This window comes from Scyliorhinus torazame, chromosome 5 (genome assembly GCF_047496885.1).
Source record: "Scyliorhinus torazame isolate Kashiwa2021f chromosome 5, sScyTor2.1, whole genome shotgun sequence".
NCBI lineage: Eukaryota > Metazoa > Chordata > Chondrichthyes > Carcharhiniformes > Scyliorhinidae > Scyliorhinus > Scyliorhinus torazame.
Window position 1 is genome coordinate 266,833,638 of NC_092711.1, and position 27,396 is coordinate 266,861,033.

General features: G+C 43.5%; 2 protein-coding genes across 2 annotated transcripts in view; one reads left to right on the top strand and one right to left on the bottom strand.

The window, feature by feature from the left end:
* LOC140421111 (START domain-containing protein 10-like) overlaps positions 1-14,591 on the bottom strand; it is a 39,832-nt gene extending 25,241 nt beyond the window's left edge. The window contains exon 1 of the mRNA XM_072505517.1: positions 14,232-14,591. Within this exon, the coding sequence (XP_072361618.1) occupies positions 14,232-14,396 (165 nt within the window). The 5' untranslated portion in view covers positions 14,397-14,591. The remainder of the gene's footprint in view (positions 1-14,231) is intronic.
* Positions 14,592-19,480: 4,889 nt separating this feature from the next.
* Positions 19,481-27,396, top strand: part of med12 (mediator complex subunit 12) — a 225,697-nt gene continuing 217,781 nt past the window's right edge. The window contains exon 1 of the mRNA XM_072505518.1: positions 19,481-19,612. Coding sequence (XP_072361619.1) covers positions 19,514-19,612 — 99 coding nt within the window. The 5' untranslated portion in view covers positions 19,481-19,513. The remainder of the gene's footprint in view (positions 19,613-27,396) is intronic.

Genomic DNA, 27,396 nt, shown 5'->3' on the forward strand with positions numbered 1-27,396 from the left:
TGAGGGGATTTGATAAGAAATCCACAGAGGTTGTTTTGAGTGGCATTTGTCACTAGGTTTCAGAGTGACGTGTCTGACCACATTTTACCTATTGGCTTACAAGGATTATGTACTTTCTCGGAGAACTTTAGGGTACAAGATATATTGTGTAACTGGTGTAATCCTTATAAATCTATAAAGATCTGTAAAGGTATAGCTGAATCAAAGGAGTAGTATATTATAGTTAATCTTTTGTTTAATAAAGGTTTTATTCTTTTGTTAGAAGTTAATTGGCTGTTATCCACATCTCTAAACAAAAAAAATAAAAGTTATGATCTGTTGAGCCGGTGGGTCCATTCTGAGACCTGACTGCCTGTTAGTAACATCAGCTGAGATAACATAAATCACTGATTCGGTCCAAGCTGGAGCATTGTATCTAATTCTAGGCACCATAAAAGGAGAAAGGAGTCGAGGAGAAACTGTTTCCATGTGCACTATGGTGGACAACCAGCAGATGGATTTATGATAAATGATAAAGAACAGGGACAGGAGGAGGAAAATATTTTTATTATTTTCCAAATTATGATGTCGAAAACATTATCTGAAAGGGCCATTCAAAAGAGAGCGTTCTTGAACAGAAAGAATTTACAGGACTGTGGAGCTACAATAGGAGAGAGGGATCATTGGACACCACTTTCAAAGAGCCTACATAGGCAGGAAGGGCTGAATGGCCTTCTTAAGTGCTGTATAATTCTTTTGATTTTAATCACAAAAAAAAACTGGTCATTCGTGTTTGCGATTTATGGAATGCTGCGGGGACAGAATAGTTGCTATATTTGCTTATGCAACACTGTATTCCAAAAGAGATTCACACTTTATGAAGCATTTGGAGACATTTTGACAACATGTTACCAGTATATGGCTGGGTTTTCCTTTCTACCTGTGTTTTTCTCACTGGTACAGTCATATTTAAAAATATATATATTTACTAAATTTTGTTCAAGAGCATCCTGATGTACAAATCAAAGCCTGGTTTCAATTGAGCATAAAAGTTCAGGAGCATACTCGAGACTTCACAATTAGTTTCCACAGGCACTATGGTGGACAACCAGCAGATGGATTTATGATAAGACATTTATGGAAAGACATTTGTCGGTGTGAGATTTCATAGTTCTGTTCTTCCCACAAGCACGAGTTACAAATTATTTGATGAAGGTGACACAAACGTTCTGCTCAATTACCCCCAAGACATGCAAGTGTAACCCTTATCGGAATAAAAAATTCTGATTGCGGCACGAAAGGTGTCTCTCTTTATTGCACAACATGGGTACAGAGGCAGCTAAGGTCACATGATGGCTGTCACTGGAGCGGTAATCCAGAAACCTGGCCTAAAGATTTGGAGAGTTCAAATTCCATGATGACAGTAGAGGAATTTAAATCAATTGAACAAACACAACTGGGATAAAAAGCTAGCACAGTAATGCAGACCATGAAACTACCAGACTGTCGCAAATACTTACCTGACTCACTAATTTCCTTTAAGGAAGGAAATTTGCTGTCCTTATCTGGTCTGGCCCATTATATGGCTAGAGACACGTAGCAATGTGTATGACACTTAACTGCTTTCTGAAATGGCTGAGCAAAACCACTCGGGTCTCATAATGGCTTTCATTCTAAAATGAAGCAACCAGCATCCAGAGGACCGGACAGTACAGGCAATAGTAAAGTCCTCTTCAATAACATCTGGGGATTTGTGCCAAAACTTGGGAGTTGTCCCATAGACTGGTCAGCAAAACGCCCAACACAAGCATGATTCTTTGCATGCGACTTTCAGCCAATGTCTCAGACTCCTTTATCATCATTTGCGAGTAGGCTCTGTCCAACCAGCAGGACAGACCGACCAGAGATAGCAACACAGTCAGTCGGCACAGAATGGATCTTGGAGTCCACAAGGTTGATTCCAGACCAATGTACTCTAACAGATTTTGTAGTGAATGGCCAATTTGGCTCCATGCACGGACCCTTTAAATATTTTTGTTCAGTCGCACAATTTTCAAATAGCCATGCAGCTTAGATGAAACATTGCTCCTGACCTCAGTCTCTTGGCATCGGGGGGGGGGGAAAGAGAGAGAGAGAGAGAGAGAGCGCGAGAGAGAGAGAAGAAACCTCCTGCTGCTTACCACCTACTGCCCTCATTTATCTGCTAAATCAGCACTCTTGTGTGGAAGACGCACTGAGGTAGCAAGGGAACAGGACCAACTCCAGCTGAGGGACACCAGCTTCCATGAGAATCACTGTTGACTGTGCTAATAGAGATTCAAAGGAACAAAACTGGCAGACTGAGCCTGCAGCAGGTGATGAGAGAATGAGGGGAATAAACCAGTCTTCAGCAATTTATCTGCCGCATATATGGAGTAATCACTGTACAGTCCTTATGGAGACAAAGTCCTGTCTTCACAGTATTGCACTCTATAGTGTTCCATGACATTATCGCCATGCTGAACGGGATACATTCAGAAAATACCCAGCAATTCAAACCCAGACATCTAGGAGGTCTATGTCAGCAACAGCAGAATAGTATTCCACCACAACAGGTAACCTCATGAGGCAGCATCTCTCTCATTCTACCATTAGCATAGAACTAAAAGATCAACATTAGCTCAATGAGGAGTGTAGGAGAGTGGGCTATGTGCACTACCAGGTGTATCTAAAGAATGAAATGCCAATGTGTTGATACTACAACACAAGGCTATGCATGCTAAACAGCAGACGCAGCATGCTATACACAGATTAAGCAATCCCAGAATCAGACTTCTGCAATCCTGCCACATCCAGTTGAGAGTAGTGATGGACAACTAATGGACGAGGTTCCACAAACATCCACACCCTCAACAATGGAAAACCACATCATTTGGAGAAGAAACCAGGCTGAAGCATTTGCAACAATTTTCAGTCAGAAGCACCAAAACGATGATCCATCTTGACCTCACGAGGTGCCCATTACAAATACCTACTTTCAGCCAAATCAACTCACTCATGTGATATAAAGAAACAGCTCTGCACTGACTATAAGCAAAGACTATAGGCCCCAACAATACTCTGACCTAGTGCTGAAGATTTGTACTCCAGAACTTGTCATACTCCACAGTCAAACTGTTCCATTGCAGCTACAATACTGACATCCAACCAGCAACATGAATATTGCCCAATTATTCCAATGTTTCCAATGCACAAAAATCCAATCTGGCCAATTGCTATTCAGTCTACTCTGAAAAATCAGCAGTGATGCAAGGTGCTATTGAGGTGCTATCATGCAGCGCTTACTCAAACTGGTCAGAAATGGCCAGTTTGGGTTTTGACAAGCAATATTTAGTTCAAGACCTCATTAGAGCATTGGTCCAAACAGGGGCAAAAGAGCGGAGTTCTAGAAACGAGGTGAGAGTGGCTTCCCTTATCATCAAGATGACATTTGACAAGCAAAATTGAAGTCAGTAAATATCAGGGGGAATACGCTCCACTGGTTAGAATCATACCCGGACTAAAGGTAGCCATCATCCCAGCCTCAGACTATCACTGCAGGTGTTCCTCAGGGTAACGTCCAATGCTCAACATCTTGAGCGGACTTCATTAACGACCTTCCCTTCATCACAAATGTCAGAAGTGGGAATGTTTAATGAATGACTGCAGAGTGTTCAGTTGCATTCACAACTCAGAGGTACACTTGAAATAGGAACAAAAGTAGTTCATTCGAACCTTCATGTATCCCCTTCCATTCAATAAGATAATGATTCATCAGAATATGATGGAGTCTGTGCCTCCATACAGCAAGGCCAGGACAACACTCAAGCTTGGGCCAGAAACATACATGCCACACAAGTGACAGGCAACGAACAGCTCCAATGAGAGAAAGTCTAAACACTTCTCCTTAGTATTCAAAGCATTACCACGGAACCCCGCAGCATCAACAGTCTGAGGATCACCATTGACTTAATTGGGCCAATCAAACAGATAGTGTGGCTACAAAAGTGGGTAAATGTCAGGGTTATTTTGCAGCTTGTAGCTCACCTCATTAGTCCCCACCACCAACAAGGCATATTTGCCAAGGCACGTTTCACAAAGGAAGACCCAAGTATCGAAATGCTAGGGAACCAAGGATCGAGTCAAAAGGGGGAATTGAAGGAAATTATTACTGGGGAAAAAAAGTACCGGAGAAATTGATGGTACTGAAAGGCAATAAATCTCCAGGGCCTCATATTCTAAATCCCAGGATACTATGGAAGGTGGCCACGGAACTAGTGGATGTGTTAGTTGTCACTTTCCAAAATTCTGTAGATTCTAGAAGAGACCTGGCAGAACGGAGGGTGGCAAATGTAATCAAATCAGTCGGCTTCATATCAAATAGTAGGGAAAATGCTAGTCTATTATAAAGGATGCAATAACAGGGCAATTATAAAATATCAACGGATTAGACAAAATGAACATGGACTCATGTTTCACAAAGCTACTGGAAATGTTTTGAGGATGTAACTAGTAGGATAGATAAGCAAGAACTAGCAAATGTGGTGTATTGGGATTTTCAGAAAGCTCTTGATAAAGTCTCATATAAGAGGTTAGTGTACAAATTAAAGTTCATGAGATTGGGGGTAATATATTGACATGGATTGAAAATTGGTTAGCAGACAGGAAACAGTAGGAATATTTTTTTTTTTAAAGTTGCAGGCAGTGACTAATGCGATCCTACAGAGATCAGTGCTTGGGCTCCAGCTAATCATAATATATATCAATGATTTGGATGAGGGAACCAAATGTAACATTTCCAAGTTTGCTGACAAAACAAAACTCAGTTAGAATATGAGTGGTGAAGGGGATGTTGAGGCTTCAAGGTGATTTAGACAAGTTGAGCGAGTCAGCAAATACATAGCAGATGCAGTACAACGTGGATATATTCGGACAGAGAAACAGAATGGCAGAGTATTATTTAAAATGGTGATGAACTGGGAAATGTTGATGTACAGAAGGTACTTGGGTGTCTTGTACACCAGTCACTGAAAGCAAGCATGCCGGTACAGCAAAGATTTACAGCACTAAATGGTATGTTGGCCTTCACTTCAAGAGGACTTGGAGTACAGGAGCAATGATAGCTTACTGCAGCTGTACAGAGCCTTGGTGAGACCACACCTTCAGTATTGTGTGCAGTTTTGGTCTCCTTATCCAAGGATATACTTGCCATACAGGAATGCAGTGAAGGCTCACCAGACAGATTCCCGAGTTGGCAGAATTGTCATTGGAGGCGACTGTGTCGACTATGCCTGTATTCACTCGAGTTTAGAAGAATGACAGAGGATCGCATTGAAATGTAAGTTATTGTGAAAAACTCCTAGTCACCACATTACGGGAATTGAACCCGCGCTGCTGGCATTGTTCTGCATTACGAGCCAGCTGTTTAGCCCTCTGTGCCAAACCAGCCCCTTAGGAGAGAGGAGGAGAAACTTCTTCACTCAAGAGAGTGGTGAACCTGTAGCATTCACTACCTCAAAAGATTGAGGAGGCCCAAGTCACTGAATATATTTAAGAAGAAAACAGATTAATTTCTAGACTCTAAAGACATCAAGGAATATGGGGAGAGTGTGGAGGTACCGGAAGTTTAGATAGAGGATCAGCTATGGTTATATTAAATGACGGAGCAGACTCAAAAGGGCAGAATGAATTACTCCTGCTGTTACTTTCTATGTTTCTGGGCGGCACGGTGGCTAGCACTGCTGCCCCACAGCGCTGAGGACCCGGGTTTGATCCCGGCCCCGGGTCACTGTCCGAGTGGAGTTTGCACATTCTCCCCGTGTCTGCATAGGTCTCATCCCCACAATCCGAAGATGTGCAGGAGTAGGTGGATTGTACACACTAAATTGTCCCTTAATGGGATAAAATAAATAATTGGTACTCTAATTTTTTTTTTTTTTTAAATTGTATGGGCTGGAATCTCAGTTTTTGGGACTATGTCCCCATGCCGTCGGGAAAACTGTGATCTTTTGCGCCAGGAAAACTGGAGTCAAAAGGCCGCAGGTTCACAGTCTTGCAGGGGACTAGCAGGCAGCTATCGTAGAGCTCGCAGTTCCAGCTGCCGATTCGGCTCCCGCACTTCTGGGTCAGTGGACCTGGACAGCCAAATTGGTGCGCCACATCGGCCGCTCGCCCGACCCGGACCACCCGCACACATAACCCCCAGTCCCGAATGAGGCCACCCGCCCTCCAATCGGCCCGACCCCAACTGTGGCGGCCGTGGACTGAGTCCGCAGCCGCCTCGCGAGTTTCCCGAACGGTAGGATCACATTAGAAACACGCCGTCGGGAATTCGGCCGGTCAAGGACGGAGAATAATGGGGCGGGCCTCAGGCAATGGCCTGAGGCGGTGGATACTCGGCGCGGCGGACTCCCCAGGTACATCGCTTTTCGGGGCAGAGAATCGCTGAATCGGCGCCGGTCCCGATTTCGTGCGGGAAAGCAGATTCTCCACCCCGTCGCCGAACGAATTTTGGTGCAGAGAATCCAGCTCTATGTTTCACTGATATTTATGTTTGTATTATTACTGGTACGGAGCAGGAATCTCAGCTTTTATTTTTTCTCTTGCCTGGGTCTATGTGGTCAACTGTACCTTAGATTTTTGTTGACAGCCAACTCACAGATGGAAGCTCACTGTTTTATAAGGCTCAGTACTACACTGGATAGTACATTTACCAAATTAATCAGTTAGAACAATTGATCCTCAACTACTTTTTTGTTGCTCACTGCAACATTGTTGTATATCGTAGATATCTAGCATGTACAGAGAAAGAACCCTGGGTAGTTGGTTCAGTCAGAAGATTGTAACGGACTCAAATTCACCATTATTTAGGCACATCATCTTGGCTGATAATCCAACGCAGAACAGAGACCATACCACATCATCAGATCCTCAAGGTAAAATATTAAACAGTTTGATCCCAAGCCAGCAGGATGATCCCCGTGTCTATACTGTCAAGCCCAAACACAATCTTGTATGTTTCAATGAGACTACCTCTCATTCTTCTAAATTTCAGAAAATATAGAACATCATTCAAAACAGATCAAATGGTCTTTCATCACATTACTGGTACAGAGTGGCAACAACCATTGGCCAAATAACAAGTGACTAGGCTCCAAAAGTAATTGCTGCATCAAATAATATTCTTGAGGATTTTTTATACTTTACCCAGTGCTTCAATACCATTTTTATAGACCAGAGCTTCCCACAATATTCCTAGTGTGGTCTATCCAAGATTGTTTAGAAAATTAATATTACCTTCTTGATTTTGTATTCTATTCCATTCCACTAGAAATTACTCCACTACTTTGATTGTACTCTTTCTGGTCTCATCAAAGTGTGTTCCTGCTCTAAGCAATTTATGCACCAGTATTCTCAGAGCTCCGCTCCCCTACTCAATTTTATTTCTTATATTCCAGCGAATATTAGGCCTCCCTATTCCTATCAGAATTAACCATCACTGTACCATAGGGATCAGTATTGGAGCCTCAACATTTTACAATCTATCTAATGACTTGGATAATATGACTGAAGGTGTTGTTGCTAAATTTGCATACAAAACAAAGATAGCTAAGAAAGTAAATTATGAAGAGGACAGAAGGAGGCTACAAAGGGATGTAGATGGGTTCAGTGAGTGGGCAAAATTCTGACAAATGGAGTATAATGTGGGCAAATGTGAAATTGTTCATTTTGGCAGGAAGAAATAAAAAAAGCTCACTATCAAAATGGAGAGGGACTGCAGAGCTTTATGATGCAGAGGGATCGGGGTATCCTAGTGCATGAATAGCAAAAGGCTATATATTAGGTACAGCAATTAATTAGGAAAATTATTAGAATGTTATAGTTTGATCACATAAGAAGGGAGGTTAAGCTGCAGTTGTACAGGGTATTGGTGAGACCACATCTCGAGTGTTGTGTACAGTATTGGTCTCCTCATCGATGGAAATGCGCTAGAAACAGTTCAGAGAAAGTTTACAAGACTAAAACCAAGAATGAGTGGGCTGTCTTATGAGGAAAGGATGGAGAGGTTAGGTTTGTATTCACTAGAGTAAGAGGCAACTTGATCAAAACCTTTAAGATCCTGAGGGTATTGACAGGGTGGATGTGGCGAGGATGTTTCCTCTTCTCAGAGAATCTAGAACTAGGGATCACTGTTTAAAAATGAGGGATTGCTCATTTAAGACAAAGGAGGAGAATTTTCTTCTCTGGAGATTGCGAGTCTCTGGAACTCTCTTCCTGAAAAAACAATGGATGCAGAGTCCTTGAATATTTTTAAGGCAGAGCTAGATAGATTTTTTTTTAAAGTTCCAAATAAGGGGCAATTTAGCGTAGCCAATCCACCTACCCTGCACATCTTTGGGTTGTGGGGGTGAGATCCACGCAGACACGGGGAGAATGTGTAAACTGCACATGGACAGTGACCAGAGGCTGGGATCAAACCCAGGTATAGGTCACCGTGACGCAGCAGTGCTAACCACTGCGCTGCCTTGCCACCCAGAGCTAGATAGATTTTTAATTAACAAGGAGTTGAAAGGTTATCGGGGCTGCGCAAGAATGCGGGGTTGAAGTTACACTTAGATCAGCCATGATCTCACTGAATGGTGGAGCAGGCTTGAAGGGCCGAGTGGACTACTCCTGCTCCTAATTCATATGTTCATGATCCTGAATATATTTTGCACTAGTCTATTCCTCTGTCAGCTTGTTGGTGTCCTTCTGTATTTGGTCCATTTCTACAGTTTGCTACATCCCAGTTTGGCACAGTTTTCAAATGTCAACACTCTACCTACCTCCAGCTTCTGAATCCATATTCTTCACATATATAATGTACAGCTGTTAACCTGGCAGATCCCCGTGGTGCACAACTTCCACTTCTACCATATTATAAAATATATTTTAATCAGTGCAGGGTTGCAAGTGAGATGTTTTGGCTTCCACTCCTCTATGCCACTTTGCTTGTATACATTTTAACTGTGCTACCGCGATCCCCTCAGATTTGCTCAATTGTTGCTTCAAAGCAACAAAACGTCATACATGCATTTCCTTTTTTCTATTTATCTGCTGAATAAAATCCCTCCTCAACTGAAAGAGAGGCACAGGATTTTCTTCTAATTTTTCACCAGTACATCTGTACTACAGAACTTCGGACGTTCCTTTGTCTTTCTCTTAAAAACCTACAAGCCTTTAAAACCAAAAACCTACAAGCCTTTAAAACCAATGTGTGGCTTCACCTAATCACTGCTACTCGTTTTGCAAAAGATCTTCTACTTCAATCAACAATGATGTATTGTAATATGCACCCTAAATTTGAAATTGTTCTAAATACTGTGCTGTAAAATGTAAAAGCATCATCTTGCATAGGTTAATCGATGGCTTAGTAAGACAGGATGGTTTTTGCACTCTGTATAAAATAGGCAAATTCCTGAACTCATGCACATGATGCCATAATGGCTTGTATTCCAGATATCCATTAGATAAACAAAGCACAAGGTTCCAGAGACCTGAATCCATGAGCTTACACTTCCATTGATCCTAGAGATGATGATCACCTAGCATGAATCGAACCTGGTTGACACATGCTAAGATAAACACTGGAATCTTTAATCATTGCATTCTTTAAACTGAATGTTGTTCTGGTGCTAATCAACATCTAGTTTCTTTAGTGTCGGTACATTTAAATAACACTGCCTTGAGGCCATATTAAAAAGCACTCTGAAGGCTCACTCCTTTCGTTATGATTATTAATATCGGACAATGTTTTTGGACAGACAACTTCTCAGTTTAAACCTTATTTAATTGCACTATAAATGACAACTACATATACCTTTACCCGACTGCATACAGAGTTCCTTAAGACCACCAATGGTATGAATGGTATTAAATCACATGAGGATTTTACAGTTCTTTATCATTTTACAGTTTATAATTCCAATCGGAAAGGTTTACCAGATTACATCACTTTACAGAAAGCATGTGACTGTCTTATCATGGTTAGCTAACTGGTACAAGGTGACCAGTTTAACACCAATTTATCTAGAAGGCCATTTTAGACTATTGCCAAAGCCTTTCATTGATCTCTCTTGTTAACCTCAATGTAATGCTCACAACAGAGGCATACTAAATGGATTTCATATAGAGGAGGCTATAATACAACTGGAAAATCAAGCCCTCCTTGAATATAGTAGCAAACCTCAGAACTGATCAGGGTGCAGGCTGCCACCTTGTCATTTAACAGAAGACTAAAGTACCCTCATCATGCACTTAGGCAGCATGGTAGCACAGTGATTAGCACTGTTGCTTTTCAGCGCCAGGGACCCGGGTTCGATTCCTGGCTTGGGTCACTGTCTGTGCGGAGTCTGCACGTTCTCCCCATGTCTGCGTGGGTTTCCTCCGGGTGCTCCGGTTTCCTCCCAAAACTCCTGAAAGACGTGCTTGCTAGGTGAATTGGACATTCTGAATTCTCCCTCAGTGTAACCAAACAGGCCCCGGAGTGTGCTGACTAGGGGATTTTCACAGTAACTTCATTGCAGTGTTAATGTAAGTCTACTTGTGACACAAATAAAAAGATTATTATTGTGGAGCTCCTAATCTGACCCTACACCACATCATTGAACACCGCCTACAAAAGAAATTCTCAGGCAGCCTACAAGATATCTGTACCGTTACACAACAACCTATAGTCTGGATGTCTGACTTAAATATCAACATTTGATTTGTTTTTTTGTTACATCATATGAAAGAAAGAATCTACAACATTGAAATGAAGTACATTACTTTGGCCCAAGCAGAAGCTACAGACACCAGCAGATCCCAAGTGGATTTAAAACAAGTACAATGCAAATAGTTAAATTATTGAACATTTAAGTGTAATACCTTCAAACAAGCAGCAATCCCAAGTTCCTATTCTTTACTTCAGAAAAAAAAACAGATCACCAAGCTAGCCTGGTGAAATAGGAGCTCAAGATGGAATAAAAGGAAACATGGCAGAGACTCATATTGCAGTGTATTGCAGTGATGTGTCACATCAAACTACCTCTTAGTATTATTAAAGATGTATTCAATGGCAAGTTCTGAAAATCCCTATAATTAAGCTACTGCTATTCTGGGATCCGTATCTATAATTATTGATGACAAAGTTCTTAGGATCATTAAAATTCTATTTACTCAAGGATACAATGCTGGTTACTGGCAAAGAAAACATCAATATACTTTGCAATTTCATAACAGTGTTGTCAGTAGGAACCAGAACATGAAAATCATAGTTAAGTATTACTCGATTTGTGCTAAAACACTTTTGTATATTTTTAATGCAGCAGCACAAACTAATCTTATTGGTGCCCGAACCTGTGGTACTGTACTAACGTGGGCTTCAGTGTGGGACACACAGAAAATATTCAAATCCTTTGCCAAACATCATCGGCATCTCTCAGCTAAATGACATCATCCTCCCTTCTTGATAACAAAACCACAACCTAGTTAGAATAACAATTGCAATTTGTTTTTTTGATTTGTCATTTAGATGTGGGCAATACTGAGAAAATCTGATTGAGCTAGAAAAACTTCTGGGAAGCTAGGTTTAGTTAACTTGCTGGAGATTTTTTGAAGAGGTCCCAGAGACGGTTGATAAGTAAAATGCATACGTGATTGGACTTCCAAAAGGCATCTGATGCAGCCTCATACAATAGACTTGTGAGCAAATTTCACAAAACTCATGGAATAAAAGGAAAATCGGTGACATGGATCCAAAATTAACTGAGTGGCAGGAAATAGCAAGTAATGGTTAATGAATGTTTTTCAGACTTGAGGAAGGATTGGAATGGAGTTTCCCAGGGGTCAATGTTTGGGACCTTGCTCTTTCTGACTTTTAATGACCTCGGTCTTGGTGCTCGTGGCACAACTTCAAAACTCGCATATGCATATGTTAGGAAAGGAAGCATTGTGAACTGTGAGGAGGATAGTGCAGGACTTCAAAAGGACGCAGATAGTTTGTGGAATACACAAAGACTTGGCAGATGAAATTCACGGTGGAGAAATGTGAAGCGATTCATTTTAGGAGGAAGAACATGGAAAGACAGGATAAATTAAAGGATACAATTCTAAAGAGGTTGTCGGAGCAGGGGGAACGTTCACAAGTCATTGCAGGTAGTAAACATGTTGAGAAAGGGGTTTAAACAAAAGCACACGGGATTTGTTAATAGGGCCTCGGAGTAAAACAGCAAGGTCATGTAGAAGTTGCATTTTAGACACTAATTCGACCTCAGCTGGAGTATTGCATCCAATTCTGGGCGGCACACATTGGTTAAGATGTGAAAGCATTGGAGAAAGTTCAGTAAAGATTCATGAGAATAGTTCCAGGATATGGAACTTCAGCTTTGTAGATAGATTTGAGGGGTTGGGACTTTTTTTCCTTGGAGAAGGTATTCACAACCTTGAGGGGTCAGGACAGAGCTGGTAGGGAGAAACTGTTCCCTTTCATGAAAGGGTAGAAAAATGAAAAGGGCATAGATTTAAAGTAATTGGCAAACGTGATTAGGAAAATATTTTTCCATAACGAAAGTGGAATGCACCAAGTGCGTGGTGGACGCAGGTTCAAGTGAGACTTTTAATAGGGGATTGGACTGTTATTTGAAAAGGAAGAATGTACAGGGTTATGAGGAGAAGGTGGGGAAATGATTCCTCCTGTGCTGTAACAATCCTGTGATTCACCATCACTTGTTGTTTTGAGAAATTGACTGTTATTCTTCTCCATGAGCCACTACAGATCTTGCCAGTGACACTGCTCCCACAATAGGTATTAGAAATGGGAAGATACTTCTTCAGCAGAAAGCATGCAATAAAAAAAAAACTGAAAATGGTGGAAATTCACAGCTGGTCAATCTGCATCTGGAGAGAGAAGATGGGCTAACATTCTAGACAGGGGTGTGGGGGAGTCAACTGAAATATTAAGCTTACAAAACAATTTCATAAGTTGTTGTACAATTTCCATTTGATTGTTTTCACCTCTTCGTTCCCTCTATTTACTCATGAAATGGGCAGCATGTGGCACAGTGGATAGCACTGGAACTGCGGTACTGAGGACCTGGGTTTGAATCCGGCCCTGGGTCACTGTCCGTGAGGAGTTTGCACATTCTCCCCATGTCTGCGCATGGGTTTCACACGCCCACAATCCAAAGATGTTCAGGTTAGATGGATTGGCCATTTTATGGGCAGCATTGTGGATAGCACAATTGCTTCACAGCTCCAGGGTCCCAGGTTCGATTCACGGCTTGGGTTACTGTCTGTGCGGAGTCTGCACGTCCTCCCAGTGTGTGCGTGGGTTTCCTCCGGGTGCTCCGGTTTCCTCCCACAGTCCAAAGATGTGCGGGTTAGGTGGATTGGCCGTGATAAATTGCCCTTAGTGTCCAAAATTGCCCTTAGTGTTGGGTGGGATTGCTGGGTTGTGGGGATAGGGTGGAGGTGTTGACCTTGGGTAGGGTGCTCTCTCCAGGAGCCGGTGCGGACTCAATGGGCCGAATGGCCTCCTTCTGCACTGTAAATTCTATGATAACTTGCCCCTTAATTGGGAAAAAAAAATAATTGGGTATTCTAAATTTTTTAAAAAACTGATGATTGGTCAGCTCTTTTCATGAATTCTGAAACAGCCCATCTATGAACTTCCTCCTATTACCATTGTATATTTTAAGGAGTCAAATATATTTAATACTGGCTCAGTGGCAATGGCAAGAGAACAGGTAGTATTCACACCTCTTGAGTCAGAATCTCGTGGGGTCAAGCCCTCGACCTATGACTTAAGATAGGATTTAGTCTGACGATTCAGTGCTGAGGGAGTGTTGCATTGAGAGGAGCCCTCTTTTGAATGACGTGTTAAGTCATCTCTGTGCTCTCAGGTAGACTGAAAGATCCCATGACACTGTAAGGGAGTTGTCTCGGTGTTCTGCCCAACATTAATCCCACAATATCGATTTTAAAAAATAGATGACCTTATCACTTGCCTCTCTTTGTGGCACCCCCCTGATGTACACAAACTGCCTGCCACGTTTCCATTACAAGTACACAGCAAACAGAACTTCACTGGTTGGTTTGGTCTGGTGGCGATTACGGAATCTTTCCTTCCTCTCACCATTCCCACCCACCGCACCGGGCTCCCGCGCCGTTCCCAAGCAGCTGTCGCTCCCGTTACCCGGGTTGTTTTATTTTACCTTGATCCGGTGCACGGCTTTGCCCTCAGCCGCGGCCTGCACCCACACGCCTATCTCTGGTTTGTTGTATTTCTGTTGCCAGCCGTGCGCCGATTCGCACAGCTCCCTGAACGAGGCGAAGGCCAGGTCATCGGGGATCAGCACGGTGTCGTGCTCGACCGACATGGGGGCTGAGCAAGGAGGGAGAGCCCGCTGTCCAGTGCTGTCTCCTCCGAACCGATCCGGTTTCACCCCTCCTCGCAGCTGCAGCCGGCCGGCCTCTCGCTCAAACACCTGACACTAAATGTCCCTCCCCCGACCTGCAGCCGCAGGTGACGTTTCGCGCCTCCTCGTTGGGCTACAAAACCGTCACTCAGCGGCGGCACCTGTGCTGTTGGGGCGTCTCCAGTATTCACAGCAACAAACAGCAGCAGCAGAGCGCTCCCTGCGAACACGGGGAGGAGGCACAGTGGTTAGCGCTGCTGCTGCTGCTGCTGCTGCTGCTGGGGGCAGTAGTTCAATTCCGGCCTTGGGTGACTGTGGAATTTGCACAGTTCTCCCCGTGTCTGTGTGGGTTTCCTCCCACATTCCAAAGATGTGCAAATTCATTGGATTGTCTGAAAATGTACAGGTTAGGAGGGAGTGGGCTTAGGTAGGATGCTCTTTCGGACGGTCGGTGCAGACTGAGTGGGCTGACTGGTCTCCTTCTACACTGTAGGGGATTCTATGAAACCTCTTGGAATCAGAGCACTCTCCGCAAACACCCTGCAACTGCAGCTAACTGTTTCTTTGAGATTTCCGACTCCACAACCCTATAACGAAGTTCATTCAAGTATCGATCAAGATCTTCCTGATGGGTGCCTCTTGTTTTTGAACCAATGACCCTCCAGGTCTTTGTCTACGTGACGTTCGGGTTTACCATTTGCACGCCATCAGGCTATGGCTTTCAGTGTTGAAAAGACTGAGTCTTTCCTCCTCTCTCAGACCTCTGACGTCAGAGATCAACTTATGGCTCCTTTCCTGCACCTGGGTTGGCATCTTGTGCCAAGTCAGAAGTCTCTTGGGGAACAACGTAGAGGACTGGAGGTTGTAGCTTTTGTTTACTGCTGAAGAATGTTTATTGAAAGCCTCAATAACTAAAGCACCAATATCATATTTTCACAGTAACTTCATTGCAGTGTTAATGTAAGCTTACTTGTGACACTAATAAAGATTATTATTATTATTATTATTAAATGCAGGTGTAAGTAGTAAATGGGCTCCCATTTCAAATAATAATGTTTAATATCATGTTTACATTTTAGGTAATTCCAAGTTGGCCAAATGAGTGCCAAATGAAAATCAGAGAATAGGCAGTCACATATTGACTCCCATTTGTTTGGGGCAAAAAGTGACAATTTGTCTTGATTAAGCTGATTACGTATTACAGTAATTGGAGTTTGCACTTCTCCCTGTGTCTGTGTGGGTTTCCTCCAGGTGTTTTGGTTTCCTTCCACAGACCAAAGATGTGCAGATTTAGTGGATTGGCCAAAAGGTTGCCCCTTAGTGTCCAAAGGTGGGGTTACAGGGATGTGGTGGTGAGTGGGCCAGGGTAGGATGCTCTTTCAGAGTCGGTGCAGACTCAATGGGCCTAATAGTCTCCTCTGCACTGTAGGGATTCTATGATATCTAGAATATCAAGTGATTGGCTCTTTACAAGCTGCCTTCCATAGTTCTCTCTATCATGGCGAAGGCAGCCATTTATTGTATAGCTGAAAAATAAAATTTGAAGCTTTTTTTTATCCTTCAAGGGATATGAGTATGGCTGGCAAGGCCAAATTTGTTGCTCGTTCTGAATTGACCTTGAATTCTTGAACCTCTGCAGTCTATCTGATTTACTGTAAGGAAGGGAGTTCCAAGATTTTGATCCAGTGATATTGGAAGAATGGCAATATAGTTTCAAGTCAGGATCATGGGTGACTTGAAGGAGAACTTGCAGGTGATTGTGTTCCCGAGTGTCTTCTGCCTGTTTTTTCCGGGTGATTGAGCTCACGGATTTGAAAGATGCTGTAAAAAGAGTCTTGACAACCTGCTTCAGTGCATTTTGTATATGGTACATACTGCTATCCCAGTGTGACAGCAGTGGAGGGAGTGATTGGTTAAGGCGGTGGCTAGGATGCCAATCAAGCTGGCTGGTTTGTTCTGGATGGTGTCAACCTTCTTGAGTGTTGTTGGAACTGCATTATTCCAAGCAAGTTCCATCAAACTCTTGCCTTGTGTCTGTAGATTTTGGGACTGGCTTTGAAGAGTCATGAGGTGAGTTAATTGCTACAAAATTTCCAGTCTCTGACCTGCTGCTCTTCTAGCCACAATATTTATATGGCTAGTCCAGTTACATTTCTGGTCAATGATAATCCCTAGGTTGTTGCTGATGGGGGATTCAATGGTGGTAATATTGTTGAATGCCAGAAGGGCAGATGGTTGTATTCTCTCTTGTTGGAGATGGTGATTTCTTGGCACTTGAGTAAAGTGAACATTACTTGCCACTTATCCACCCAAGCTTGAATGCGGTTTAGGTCTTGCTGTATATGGACACAGACTACTTTGGTATCTGAGAAGTTGCAAATGGTACTGAATATTGCACTTGTCAATGAACATCCCCACTTCTGACTTTATGATGGAGAAAATGTCATTGAGGAAGCGACTGAACAATAGGGCATAGGACACGCACCTGAGGAACCCCTGTAGCGATTTCCTGCAGCTTCAATAATTAACCGCCAATAGCTGCAACCATCTTCCTTTGTGCTAGATATGACTCCAAATAATGAAGTATTCCCCTAAATCCCATTGACCAATTTTGCCAGGGCTCCTTGGTGCTACAGTCAGCCAAGTGCTGCCCTGACGTCAAGGGAAGTTACTCTCACCTCACCAAGCTTGGCCTAATGTTACTTGGGGAGTATACAAGAGACCATCTGCTAATAAATCAAGAGTTTGCTGCCAAGTATGGCTTGTTCAAGAGCCAAGTAGTCACTGCTGAAGCTCCATGCTTGCACATATATCTTGATGGACTCCATGATATGGTCAGGAGGATAGTGGTAATGTACATTATATGTGATGATGCACTGTTTGCTATGTACTGTTTTGCTCTGCAATTTATGAGGAGTCCATGATATTTGTTGTCATATATCAAGAGCTTAAAATCTTGGTTGTCAATTAAATAATGAACTAGTTGCTATCCTTTATGAGAGTTGAAGTTGGGGGGGGGAGGGGTCTCTAAGGTCAAGTTAACTCATTATATTTTTCCAGTGAAAGACAGGACCTTTGAATTAATCATCTGTTGCAACAGCAACACATTGCATAAATACAGAACCTTTAAGGTAGAACGAGTCCACAGAAAGTTAAAGAATGAAAGGATCAAATGCTCAGCATGGTGAGAGAATTAGAGGATGTAGCTGAAAACATTGTGGAAGAAATATTTTTTTCCCCCATTTTTAGAGTTGGAAGGAGAGATTTAGAGAGAAAAGTTACGAAACCAAAATGATTGAAGGTTCTTTCTAGAGTTGCCTGCCCTCCAGAATTGTCCTGAAATCTCTATCAATGAAAGCTTCATTACTGCAAACAATCTGGGAGACAAATCATGGGTGAATTAAAAAGATTGTGTTCTATTTTGAATTTTCTTTGGACATTTTAGTTTATTTATTCTAAAACTATTTGAGGTGCGAAATAAAGGGCAGGCAAGGATCCAGGAAATCATAGAATACCTTCAGTGCAGAAGGAGGCCATTCAACCCATTGAGTCTCTGAAAGAGCACCCTACCTAAGTCTAACCCCCGGGGTGCGATTCTCCTGGGTCGCCAAATTTTCCCGCGACGCCGGTCCGATGCCCTCCCGCAATTGACGGAAGCGGCCAGATCGGCACAATCGCGTTTTATGCGGCGCGGTACAGTGAATCGCCCGAGACAGCCAAAATGATGATTCACCGGTACTCCCGCGATTCTCCGGCCCGGATGGGCCGAGCGGCCTGCCCAAAACAGTGGGTTCCCCCCCCCCCGGCACCGTCCACACCTGGTCGCTGCCGGCGGGAACAGCGCGGGAATGCTGGGGGGGGTGGCCTGCGGGGGGGCCGAGGGGGGATCCTGCACCGGGGGGGGGGGGGGGGGGCTCAAATGGGTTCTGGCCCGCGATCGGTGCCCACCGATCGTCGGGCTGGCCTCTCTGAAGGAGGACCTCCTTTCTTCCACAGCCCCCCAAGATCCGTCAGGCATCTTCTTGCGGGACGGACTCGGAGAGGACGCCAACCACGCACAGCACGGTAGCATTGTGGATAGCACAATTGCTTCGCAGCTCCAGGGTCCCAGGCTCGACTCCGGCTTGGGTCACTATCTGTGCGGAGTCTGCACATCCTCCCCGTGTGTGCGTGGGTTTCCTCCGGGTGCTCCGGTTTCCTCCCACAGTCCAAAGATGTGCAGGTTGGCGGATTGGCCATGATAAATTGCCCATAGTGTTGGGTGGGGTTACTGGGTTATGGGGATAGGGTGGAGGTGTTGACCTTGGGGGTGCTCTTTCCAAGAGCCGGTGCAGACTCGATGGACCGAATGGCCTCCTTCTGCACTGTAAATTCTGTAAATATGCGGGTGACGCCAGTTATGCGGCACCGGCCGCGTTATGTATGCGGTGCTGCCTTTACGTGGCGCCAAGGCCTGGCATGTGTAAATGACGCGGCGCCGCTCCTAGCCCATTATCGGGCCCTGAATCGGTCGGGATCGGGGCTGTTTCGCGCGTCGTGTACCTTGAAGGCGTTCACGACGGTGCGAACACTCTGCCTCCATTTCGGAGAATCCCGTCCCCTATCTCCACAACCCAGCAATCCCATCTAACCTTTGGACACGACGGGGCAATTTCGCATGGCCAGTATATTTTTGGACTGTGGGAAGAAACTGGAGCGTCCTGCAAGCCAATGGCTTGGCTGGACAACTAACTAACAGGTAGCTAAAAGGCTGTGTCCCCATATGTATAGAGAGTGTAGGTTATGGCTCAAGCAAGGTACTGAGTTTGGCGTCACAACTGAATGGCCAAACTGTTCTTTCGGGTTCGGCCACCTCCGCCAGCGCTCGGCCACCTCCGCCAGCGCTCGGGCTCGGCCACCTCCGCCAGCGCTCGGACTCGGCCACCTCCGCCAGCGCTCGGGCTCGGCCACCTCCGCCAGCGCTCGGGCTCGGCCACCTCCGCCAGCGCTCGGGCTCGGCCACCTCCGCCAGCGCTCGGGCTCGGCCACCTCCGCCAGCGCTCGGCGCCACTCGCTGGGTGAAGCCGGGTTTCCCAAAGATGGCGGCGTTCGGGATATTGAGTTATGAGCACAGGCCGCTGAAAAGGCCTCGGCTCGGGCCGCCAGACGTTTACCCGCAGGACCCCAAGCAGAAAGAGGTAGGAAAAATCGTCGCGAGTCTAGGGGAGGACGGCCATTCACTCAGTCAGGCAACCTGGCCGGCGGGGCGAGAAAGCCGGCGCGGGGGAGCCGGGCCTAGAGCAGCCCCATGTAAACAATAAACAGCCCGTGTGTGTGTGGCTGGACTTGGGCCTAGAGCAGCCCCTTTTCCAGCAGCAACAACGAGCACATACCTGCTCCTACATTGCAGGGCTCGGCTTCTGGTTGGTCACACTGTCTCTGCGAGATGGAGAGCACCGGAGGCCGGTGCACAGCTCAGCTTGTTAACGGTGAACTGCTTGACCAACCCATCAATAACAAATATTTAATATGGATTTTAATCCTAGATTAAATGACATAAATCTTTGCTGACTCCAGCTATGGGGAGCATCAACCACCACAATGTTGACCATTGATTATAATGTTGATATCTTCTTTGCTTCTAAAGAAAAATCTGCAGGTTTTGTGATTCTGCTATGCTTTCAGTGTCAATAACGCCGGTCTGTATAATGAAGCACTTTTCCCATTCACTAGAACTCTAATCTCACAAATTGAAATTATTTGGTAACACTTTGACTCGTATTCTCACGGTGCAGAATCCAGCATTGCCGTCACCCATATTCTTTCCAGCTCCCCACTGAAACCAACCACCTTGTGAATTAACTTCGAGGCCCTTGTCGCGTTGTACCAGTTTAAGTTTGCAGTATCCGTTGTCCATACATTCCCATGTAATATAAAAACAAAAACATTCTGGAAATACTTAGCAAGTCAGACAGCATCTGTCGAGAGCAACGGAGTTAATAATTTCAGGTTGAAATGACTTGACCTGAAATATTAACTCTGTTTCTCTCCCTCCCCACAGAGTTGCCTGACCTGTTGAGTATTCCAGTATTTTTGTCCATATTTAAGAATTCCCAAATCCACAGTATAGTATTTTGCTTTTGTATCTTATATAGCTTGCCATCTTTGAATCTGTTATAATTTTAGAATAAAAATGGGAACATATTACTCCTTATGTTCCTCTGCCTATTCATTTGTGGATTATTTCAGCATTTGCACCTCTTGTCTCTGAAAGTTTCTTCTTGCACCCACGTCTGCTACTTTTGAAATGCTCCTCAAATCCTTTGTTACACTGTGTCTTTGTTCTTTCACCCTTTTCCGTTTCCCCTTTTTATCATCTGTAATGTAAAATATTATCAAAGTGAGGTCCTTTCAGATACTGTGGGGAATATCATAGAAATGTATTGTGGACAGTAAGCATTTTCAACAGACAGAAGCCTCATAACTTCTCAGTAATGAATAGAATTATCAATGAGATGCAGATGCATTTGATCTGGGACCTAATTTAGGTACTAGGAAATGACCCAAATTTTAATAAATTACTCGTGTTTAGTAGCAGATAGATTTTACTGAAGGCAAGTTTACACTGAGTCAGCAATTCAAGGCTTAAATGTCACTAAACATAATTAAGCTAACATAGTATCAATATACTGCAGGAACAAGTGCATTTAAGACAGTGCACTTCATTACGTTTGTGGTTTAAAAAAAAAAAAATCAATAGCTCAAATTGATAGCAAGGGTAACGGAAGCAAAACTAACTTGTGACACCAGCAAGATATTCTCTTTAATCTATTCATGTGTTTTAGAATTGTCTATATACTGTCTGACAAGGGGCTGGTTTAGCACAGGGCTAAATAGCTGGCTTTTAAAGCAGACCAAGGCAGGCCAGCAGTGCTGTTTCAATTCCCGTACCAGCCTCCCCGAACAGGTGCCGGAATGTGGCGACTAGGGGCTTTTCACAGTAACTTCGTTTGAAGCCTACTTGTGACAATAAGCGATTTTCATTTCATATTGTGGCATTCATTGCTCTTGTCAGTGGAGTGTTATTTCATCTATGTGTATTTAGATTCTTGCAGAGTTGATGTAATCTTTTGGAAAGTGATGTGAGAACAGAATATAGATCTAGCCATATGATGGGCATACCCAATATTTTCACTGTATAGTTGAGTGATAAATTATGGTGCCAGTGTTTTTCACTTATTATAAAAAACTTTACCATCAGATCATCTTGAGGTTAATTTGGGATGGGCAATAAATGTTGGCCTAGACAGCAACACCCACATCCTGGAACACATGAAAAGATAAATCAATTTGTTAAAATGGAAATATATTCATTTTGATGTTTTTCTTAGTTCTGTCTCCTGTACAAAGCATTAAATTGGCTTTGTAAGCATTATGATTAATGCTGCAGGGTGCGTGAGGAGATTTGACTTTTCAAACTGGCAAGGAAGTTAGTCGACATCAGCTTGGATTGATCAATAAATGCCAATGCAGAACGAATGGGAACAGGGCAATTGCTGTTAAGTGTACTGCAGGGCGCGTGACTTGTTCACTGCTGCCACTTATGGCCGGAAGACTGCATTTAGTTCTCATTTAAAAGGCGACAGGAGACCCCATTCTCAATAAAAATGCCGTCAGTGGCCATTGGGCAGGTCTCTCGAGACTGGGGCTACTGTGGGAACACCATGATCGATTGCGGTGCCCCATCCTGACACACGCCCCTGATATACATCCCGTGCCCTGCACTTTAAAAAATCCTGCTAGAACATCCATATTGTTTACAGTGGCTCCTGCTGGAAGATTAGTGATTGGAAGATTTGGTTTGAATATGAAGTACTTCATGATTGGATAGCATGCTAACACTCACTGAAAAGGCACATGCATTCTGGCATTATGGGGGAGGTATTGGAAGGTTACAGATATCTGTAGAATCCTTCTTCCCAAAAGGACTTTTCCAAACTACCCCAGAAATGGGAAAAAATGGGTCTTTATCTTACTGGCAGACAGTGATTAATGGGCGACTGCAGCGATCAGTGCTTGGGCCCGAGCTGATCGTGATATATTTAAATGGGATAAGGGAACCAATTTCCAAGGTTGCTGATGACACAAACTGGGCGGAATTAGAGTTGTAAGGTGGATGCAAGGAGGCTTCAAGGTGATTTTGACAAGTTGAGTGAGTGGGCAAATACCTGGCAGATGCAGTACAATGTGAAGTTATACACTTCAGTGTCAAAAATAGAAAAAAAGTATTATTTAAATGATATATTTGAGTTCAGAAGTAGAGATGTCTTACTGCAGTTATATAGGGCCTTGGTGAGGCCACACCTGGAACATTGCATGCAGTTTTGGTCTCTCTACTTAAGAAAGGATATGCCATCCTTTACCACAGAGGGAATGCAGCAGAGGTTCACTGGGCTGATAGCAGGGGTGGCGGAACTGTCCTTTGAGGAGAGATTCGTTTGACTGGGCCTGTATTCGCTAGGGTTTAGAAGGGTAAGAGGAGATTTGAAAAATTCTAATAGGGCTGGGCAGACTAGATGCAGGGAGGTGAAAACTCTCCGGATACAGAATTGACCATTTAGGACTGAGATGAGAAAAAATGTCTTTACTTAAAGGGTAGTGAACCTGTGGAATTCTCTACCACAGAAGGCTGTGGAGGCACTGAATACATTCAAGAAAAATAGATTTTTAAAGATTTTAATGGCATTAAGAGGTATGGGGAGAAGGCGGGAATATGGCATTGAGATCGAGAATCGGCTGAGATCGAGGATGAGCCGTGATCGTATTGAAAGGCGGAGGAGGTCGAAGGGCTGAATAGCCGAATCCTGCTCCAAGTTTCTATGTTTCTAATCTATCGCACCACCTCTCTCTAACCCTGGGGGAATTAAAAGCCAAAACCAGCTTCCTACTGCTTTTCTGATTGAAATTAGCTATCAGCACTGATGAGAGAACAAAGCTCTACCGTGGGAATTGGATATTCTATCTGAATCATAAGGATCAAATCAACACAGTATGTCGCAATCAAGAGGTTAGTAAGGTTATGTTTTGGGACTGTGTTTTTGAATTCAGTATAAATGAAGGAGGTCATGAAGTCTGTACGACATGAGGTCTGGATGTTGAGACTGCTAAAGATTAAAGGAATGTCCAGATTGTTTTATTGGGGAAAAAGGTGCACTTGCAGGCAATGGACAACGCAGCTGTTATGATGGTGGACAGAGTGTAAGTTTCCAAGTCCCAGGGAAGTGTTCAGAATGGCAGGCTGTAAAAGGGTATACTTTGAACTGTCCATTTGATTGCAGGATAGGATAGAGTTGGGGGTCTAAAGAATAGTTAATCAGCATTTCCACCTGGATACCAAGCCCATGTGATTCAGATAGGGAAGGATATAGAAGAACCATTGTAACGATCAGGTTACAGACATTCTGAAAATATCACTGATTCACAGACAGGTGGGTTAGTTCGCTAGGATCTGAGAAAGGGAGAGTGACTAAAAAATCTCTATGGTTCACCGTGCCCGAATGCGTGTGCAACTTGCGCTCGGATTGAAAAGCCCCAAATTAATTAGGAGTTCAAATGAAGCTGGAAAATTTGACTAATTTGTGCTGGAGGGAGGGTCTCCAGTAATGTCCCCACTATGCAGGACGGTTCTGTGGTTACAAGTTACCAACCCGAGAATAGAAAAGAACATAAATAAACCCTCAGAAGCTAAGAAACACTGTGGACTGATTTCAAAAGAATTAAATGTCCACTTAAAGGCCACTGTAGTATATATCCATGAAATGTTGTTTCAGTTGTGCTAAAAATAAGTAGGATATTCTGTCCTGTGATTTAATGTGTAAATTTCCTGTAAGTGTTGAGTCAATAGTGCTTTTAGTCTTTTGTTAGTGAACATTTCAAAATGTGAAATCTTTATGTCATCCTTTCAGCTGTTAACTGGAAATTCAAATTTATTTTTAAAAGTTCGTAACAAGTAGTTCTCATCTACATGTCATGAGCATACAAGCGATTAGATGTTATGTCTGCCCATGCATTTTGAACATGCTATATTCAGTAGTTTAGTAGTTTTGCATACACTTGAAGAGTATGTCATGGTTTTCTTGTGACAAATCGAAAGGGCCATTAGCCCAGTGATAGAAGGATTTGTTTTCTATTATGATACTGGGAAATATTATCTGGAAAAACTACTACATAAGGGCAGTGTGCACAGTTTTATGTATAATAGAGATTTGGAATAGGTTTCCCGGAAACATGCAGTGAATTCTCAATATGTCAGTATGTAATGGAACCTACAAGGGAACACGCGGTCCTAGGTCTGGCCCTGTGTAATGAGGCAGGATTGATTAATGATCTCATAGTTCGGGATCCTCTTGGAAGGAACGACCACAATATGGTGGAATTTAAAATACAGTTGGAGGATGACAAGGTAAAATCAAACACTAGTGTTTTGTGCTTAAACAAAGGCGATTACAATGGGATGAGAGAAGAACTAGCTAAGGTAGACTGGGAGCAAAGACATCATGGTGAAGCAGTTGAGGAACAGTGGAGAACCTTCCGAGCGATCTTTCACAGTGTTCAGGAAAGGTTCATACCGACAAAAAAGAAAGACGGTAGAAAGGGGAAAAATCGACTGTGGATATTTAAGGAGGAGAGGGAGAGTATCAAATTGAAGGAAAAAACATACAAAGTGGCAAAAATTAGTGGGAAACTAGAGGACTGGGAAGTCTTTAGGGGACAACAGAAAGTTACTAAAAAAGCTATAAAGAAGAGTAAGGTAGACTATGAAAGTAAACTTGCTCAGAACATAAAAGCAGATAGTAAAAGCTTCTACAAATATATAAGACAAAAAAGAATGGCTAAGGTAAATATTGGTCCTTTGGAAGATGAGAAGGGAGATTTAATAATCGGAGACGGGGAAATGGCTGAGGAGCTGAACAGGTTTTTTGGGTCAGTCTTCACAGTGGAAGACACAAATAACATGCCAGTGACTGATGGAAATAAAGATATGATCGGTGAGGACCTTGAGATGATTGTAATCACTAAGGAGGCAGTATTGGGCAAGCTAATGGGGCTAAAGGTAGACAAGACTCCTGACCCTGATGGGATGCATCCCAGAGTGTTAAAAGAGAAGGCTAGGGAAATTGTAAACGCACTAGTGATAATTGATCAAAATTCACTAGACTCTGGGGTGGTCCCAGAGGATTGGAAAGTAGCAAACGTGACACCACTGTTTAAAAAAGGAGGTCGGCAGAAAGCGGGTAATTATAGGCCGGTAAGCTTAACTTCGGTCGTAGGGAAAATGCTGGAATCTATCATTAAGGAGGAAATAGCGGGGCACCTGGAGGGAAATTGTCCCATTGGGCAGACGCAGCATGGGTTCATAAAGGGTAGGTCGTGTCTGAATAATTTGGTAGAATTTTTTGAGGACGTTACCAGTGCAGTAGATAACGGGGAGCCAATGGATGTGGTATATCTGGATTTCCAGAAAGCTTTTGACAAGGTGCCACACAAAAGATTGCTGCATAAACTAAAGATGCATGGCATTGAGGGTAAAGTGGTAGCATGGGTAGAGGATTGGTTAACTAACAGAAAGCAGAGAGTGGGGATAAATGGGTGTTTCTCTGGTTGGCAACCTGTAACTAGTGGGGTCCCTCAAGGATCAGTGTTGGGCCCGCAGTTGTTCACAATTTACATAGATGATTTGGAGTTGGGGACCAAGTGCAATGTGGCAAAGTTTGCAGACGACACGAAGATGAGTGGTAAAGCAAAAAGTGCAGAGGATACCGGAAGTCTGCAGAAGGATTTGGATAGGTTAGGTGAATGGGCTAGGGTCTGGCAGATGGAATTCAATATTGCCAAGTGTGAGGCTATCCATTTTGGGAGGAATAACAGCAGAATGGATTATTATTTAAACGGTAAGATGTTAAAGCAGCAGAGGGACCTGGGTGTGCTGGTGCACGAGTCGCAAAAAGTTGGTGTGCAGGTGCAACAGGTGATTAAGAAGGCTAATCGAGTTTTGTCTTTCATTGCTAGAGGGATGCAGTTCAAGACTAGGGAGGTTATGCTGCAATTGTATAAGGTGTTGGTGAGGCCACATCTGGAGTATTGTGTTCAGTTTTGGTCTCCTTACCTGAGAAAGGACATATTGGCACTTAATATCATTCCTAACTCTGCACATGTAAGACTGGTGCATGGAGAGTGGGATGGTCAAAAGTTCAGACTCTGATCTATGATGTGTCTTTTGATCAGCCAGGGCATGCAATTTCTTCAGAGGCCCTAGGCAAGGGAGCGGAAAAAAATCAGCTTAGGTTCTAATTCCTGGTCTTGCATTGACCGCTGTGGAAGGTGTTATGCATATTAACATTAATTGAGAATTAGATTACATTTTGCTGCAGTTCAGGCATACTGACAAATGAATTGGCTGATATATGAACCGGTACTTTTACTAGAGCAGGGCTACATTAAGAATGTATGTCTTCAGGAAAGAAAACGAACAGAGGTGAAAAGAATTAGAGGGTCATGGTTCACTTTAGCTTCAGGAAGTTATTTGTTTTTGCTGAACTTCGGCTGAGCGTGACTTTGTAAAATCTAGGGGTGAATTCTCTGTCTCCCCAGCCGTGTGTCCCTTGGCAGTGCACCATCGCCAGCAGTGGGATTCTCCGTTCCTGCCGCCGGCCAATGGGATTTCCCATTGTGGCTACCCCACATGTGGGTGGGGGTGCACTGCCAGCGGAATGGAAAATCCCGCCGGTGGAGAATTCACCCTATACTTTTTAATCTAGAACTGTAAAGTGCTAGTTGAACAGTTCCAAGCATGTTGCATGAAACTATTCTGAACACAGAAGTAAATAACCCCCACACGTTTTCTGATATTTTTATGCACGAGTTACGTAACATTCAGGGGAGGCACCATTAGGTGCTTCTTTGGCAGCTACTCAGGATTGAA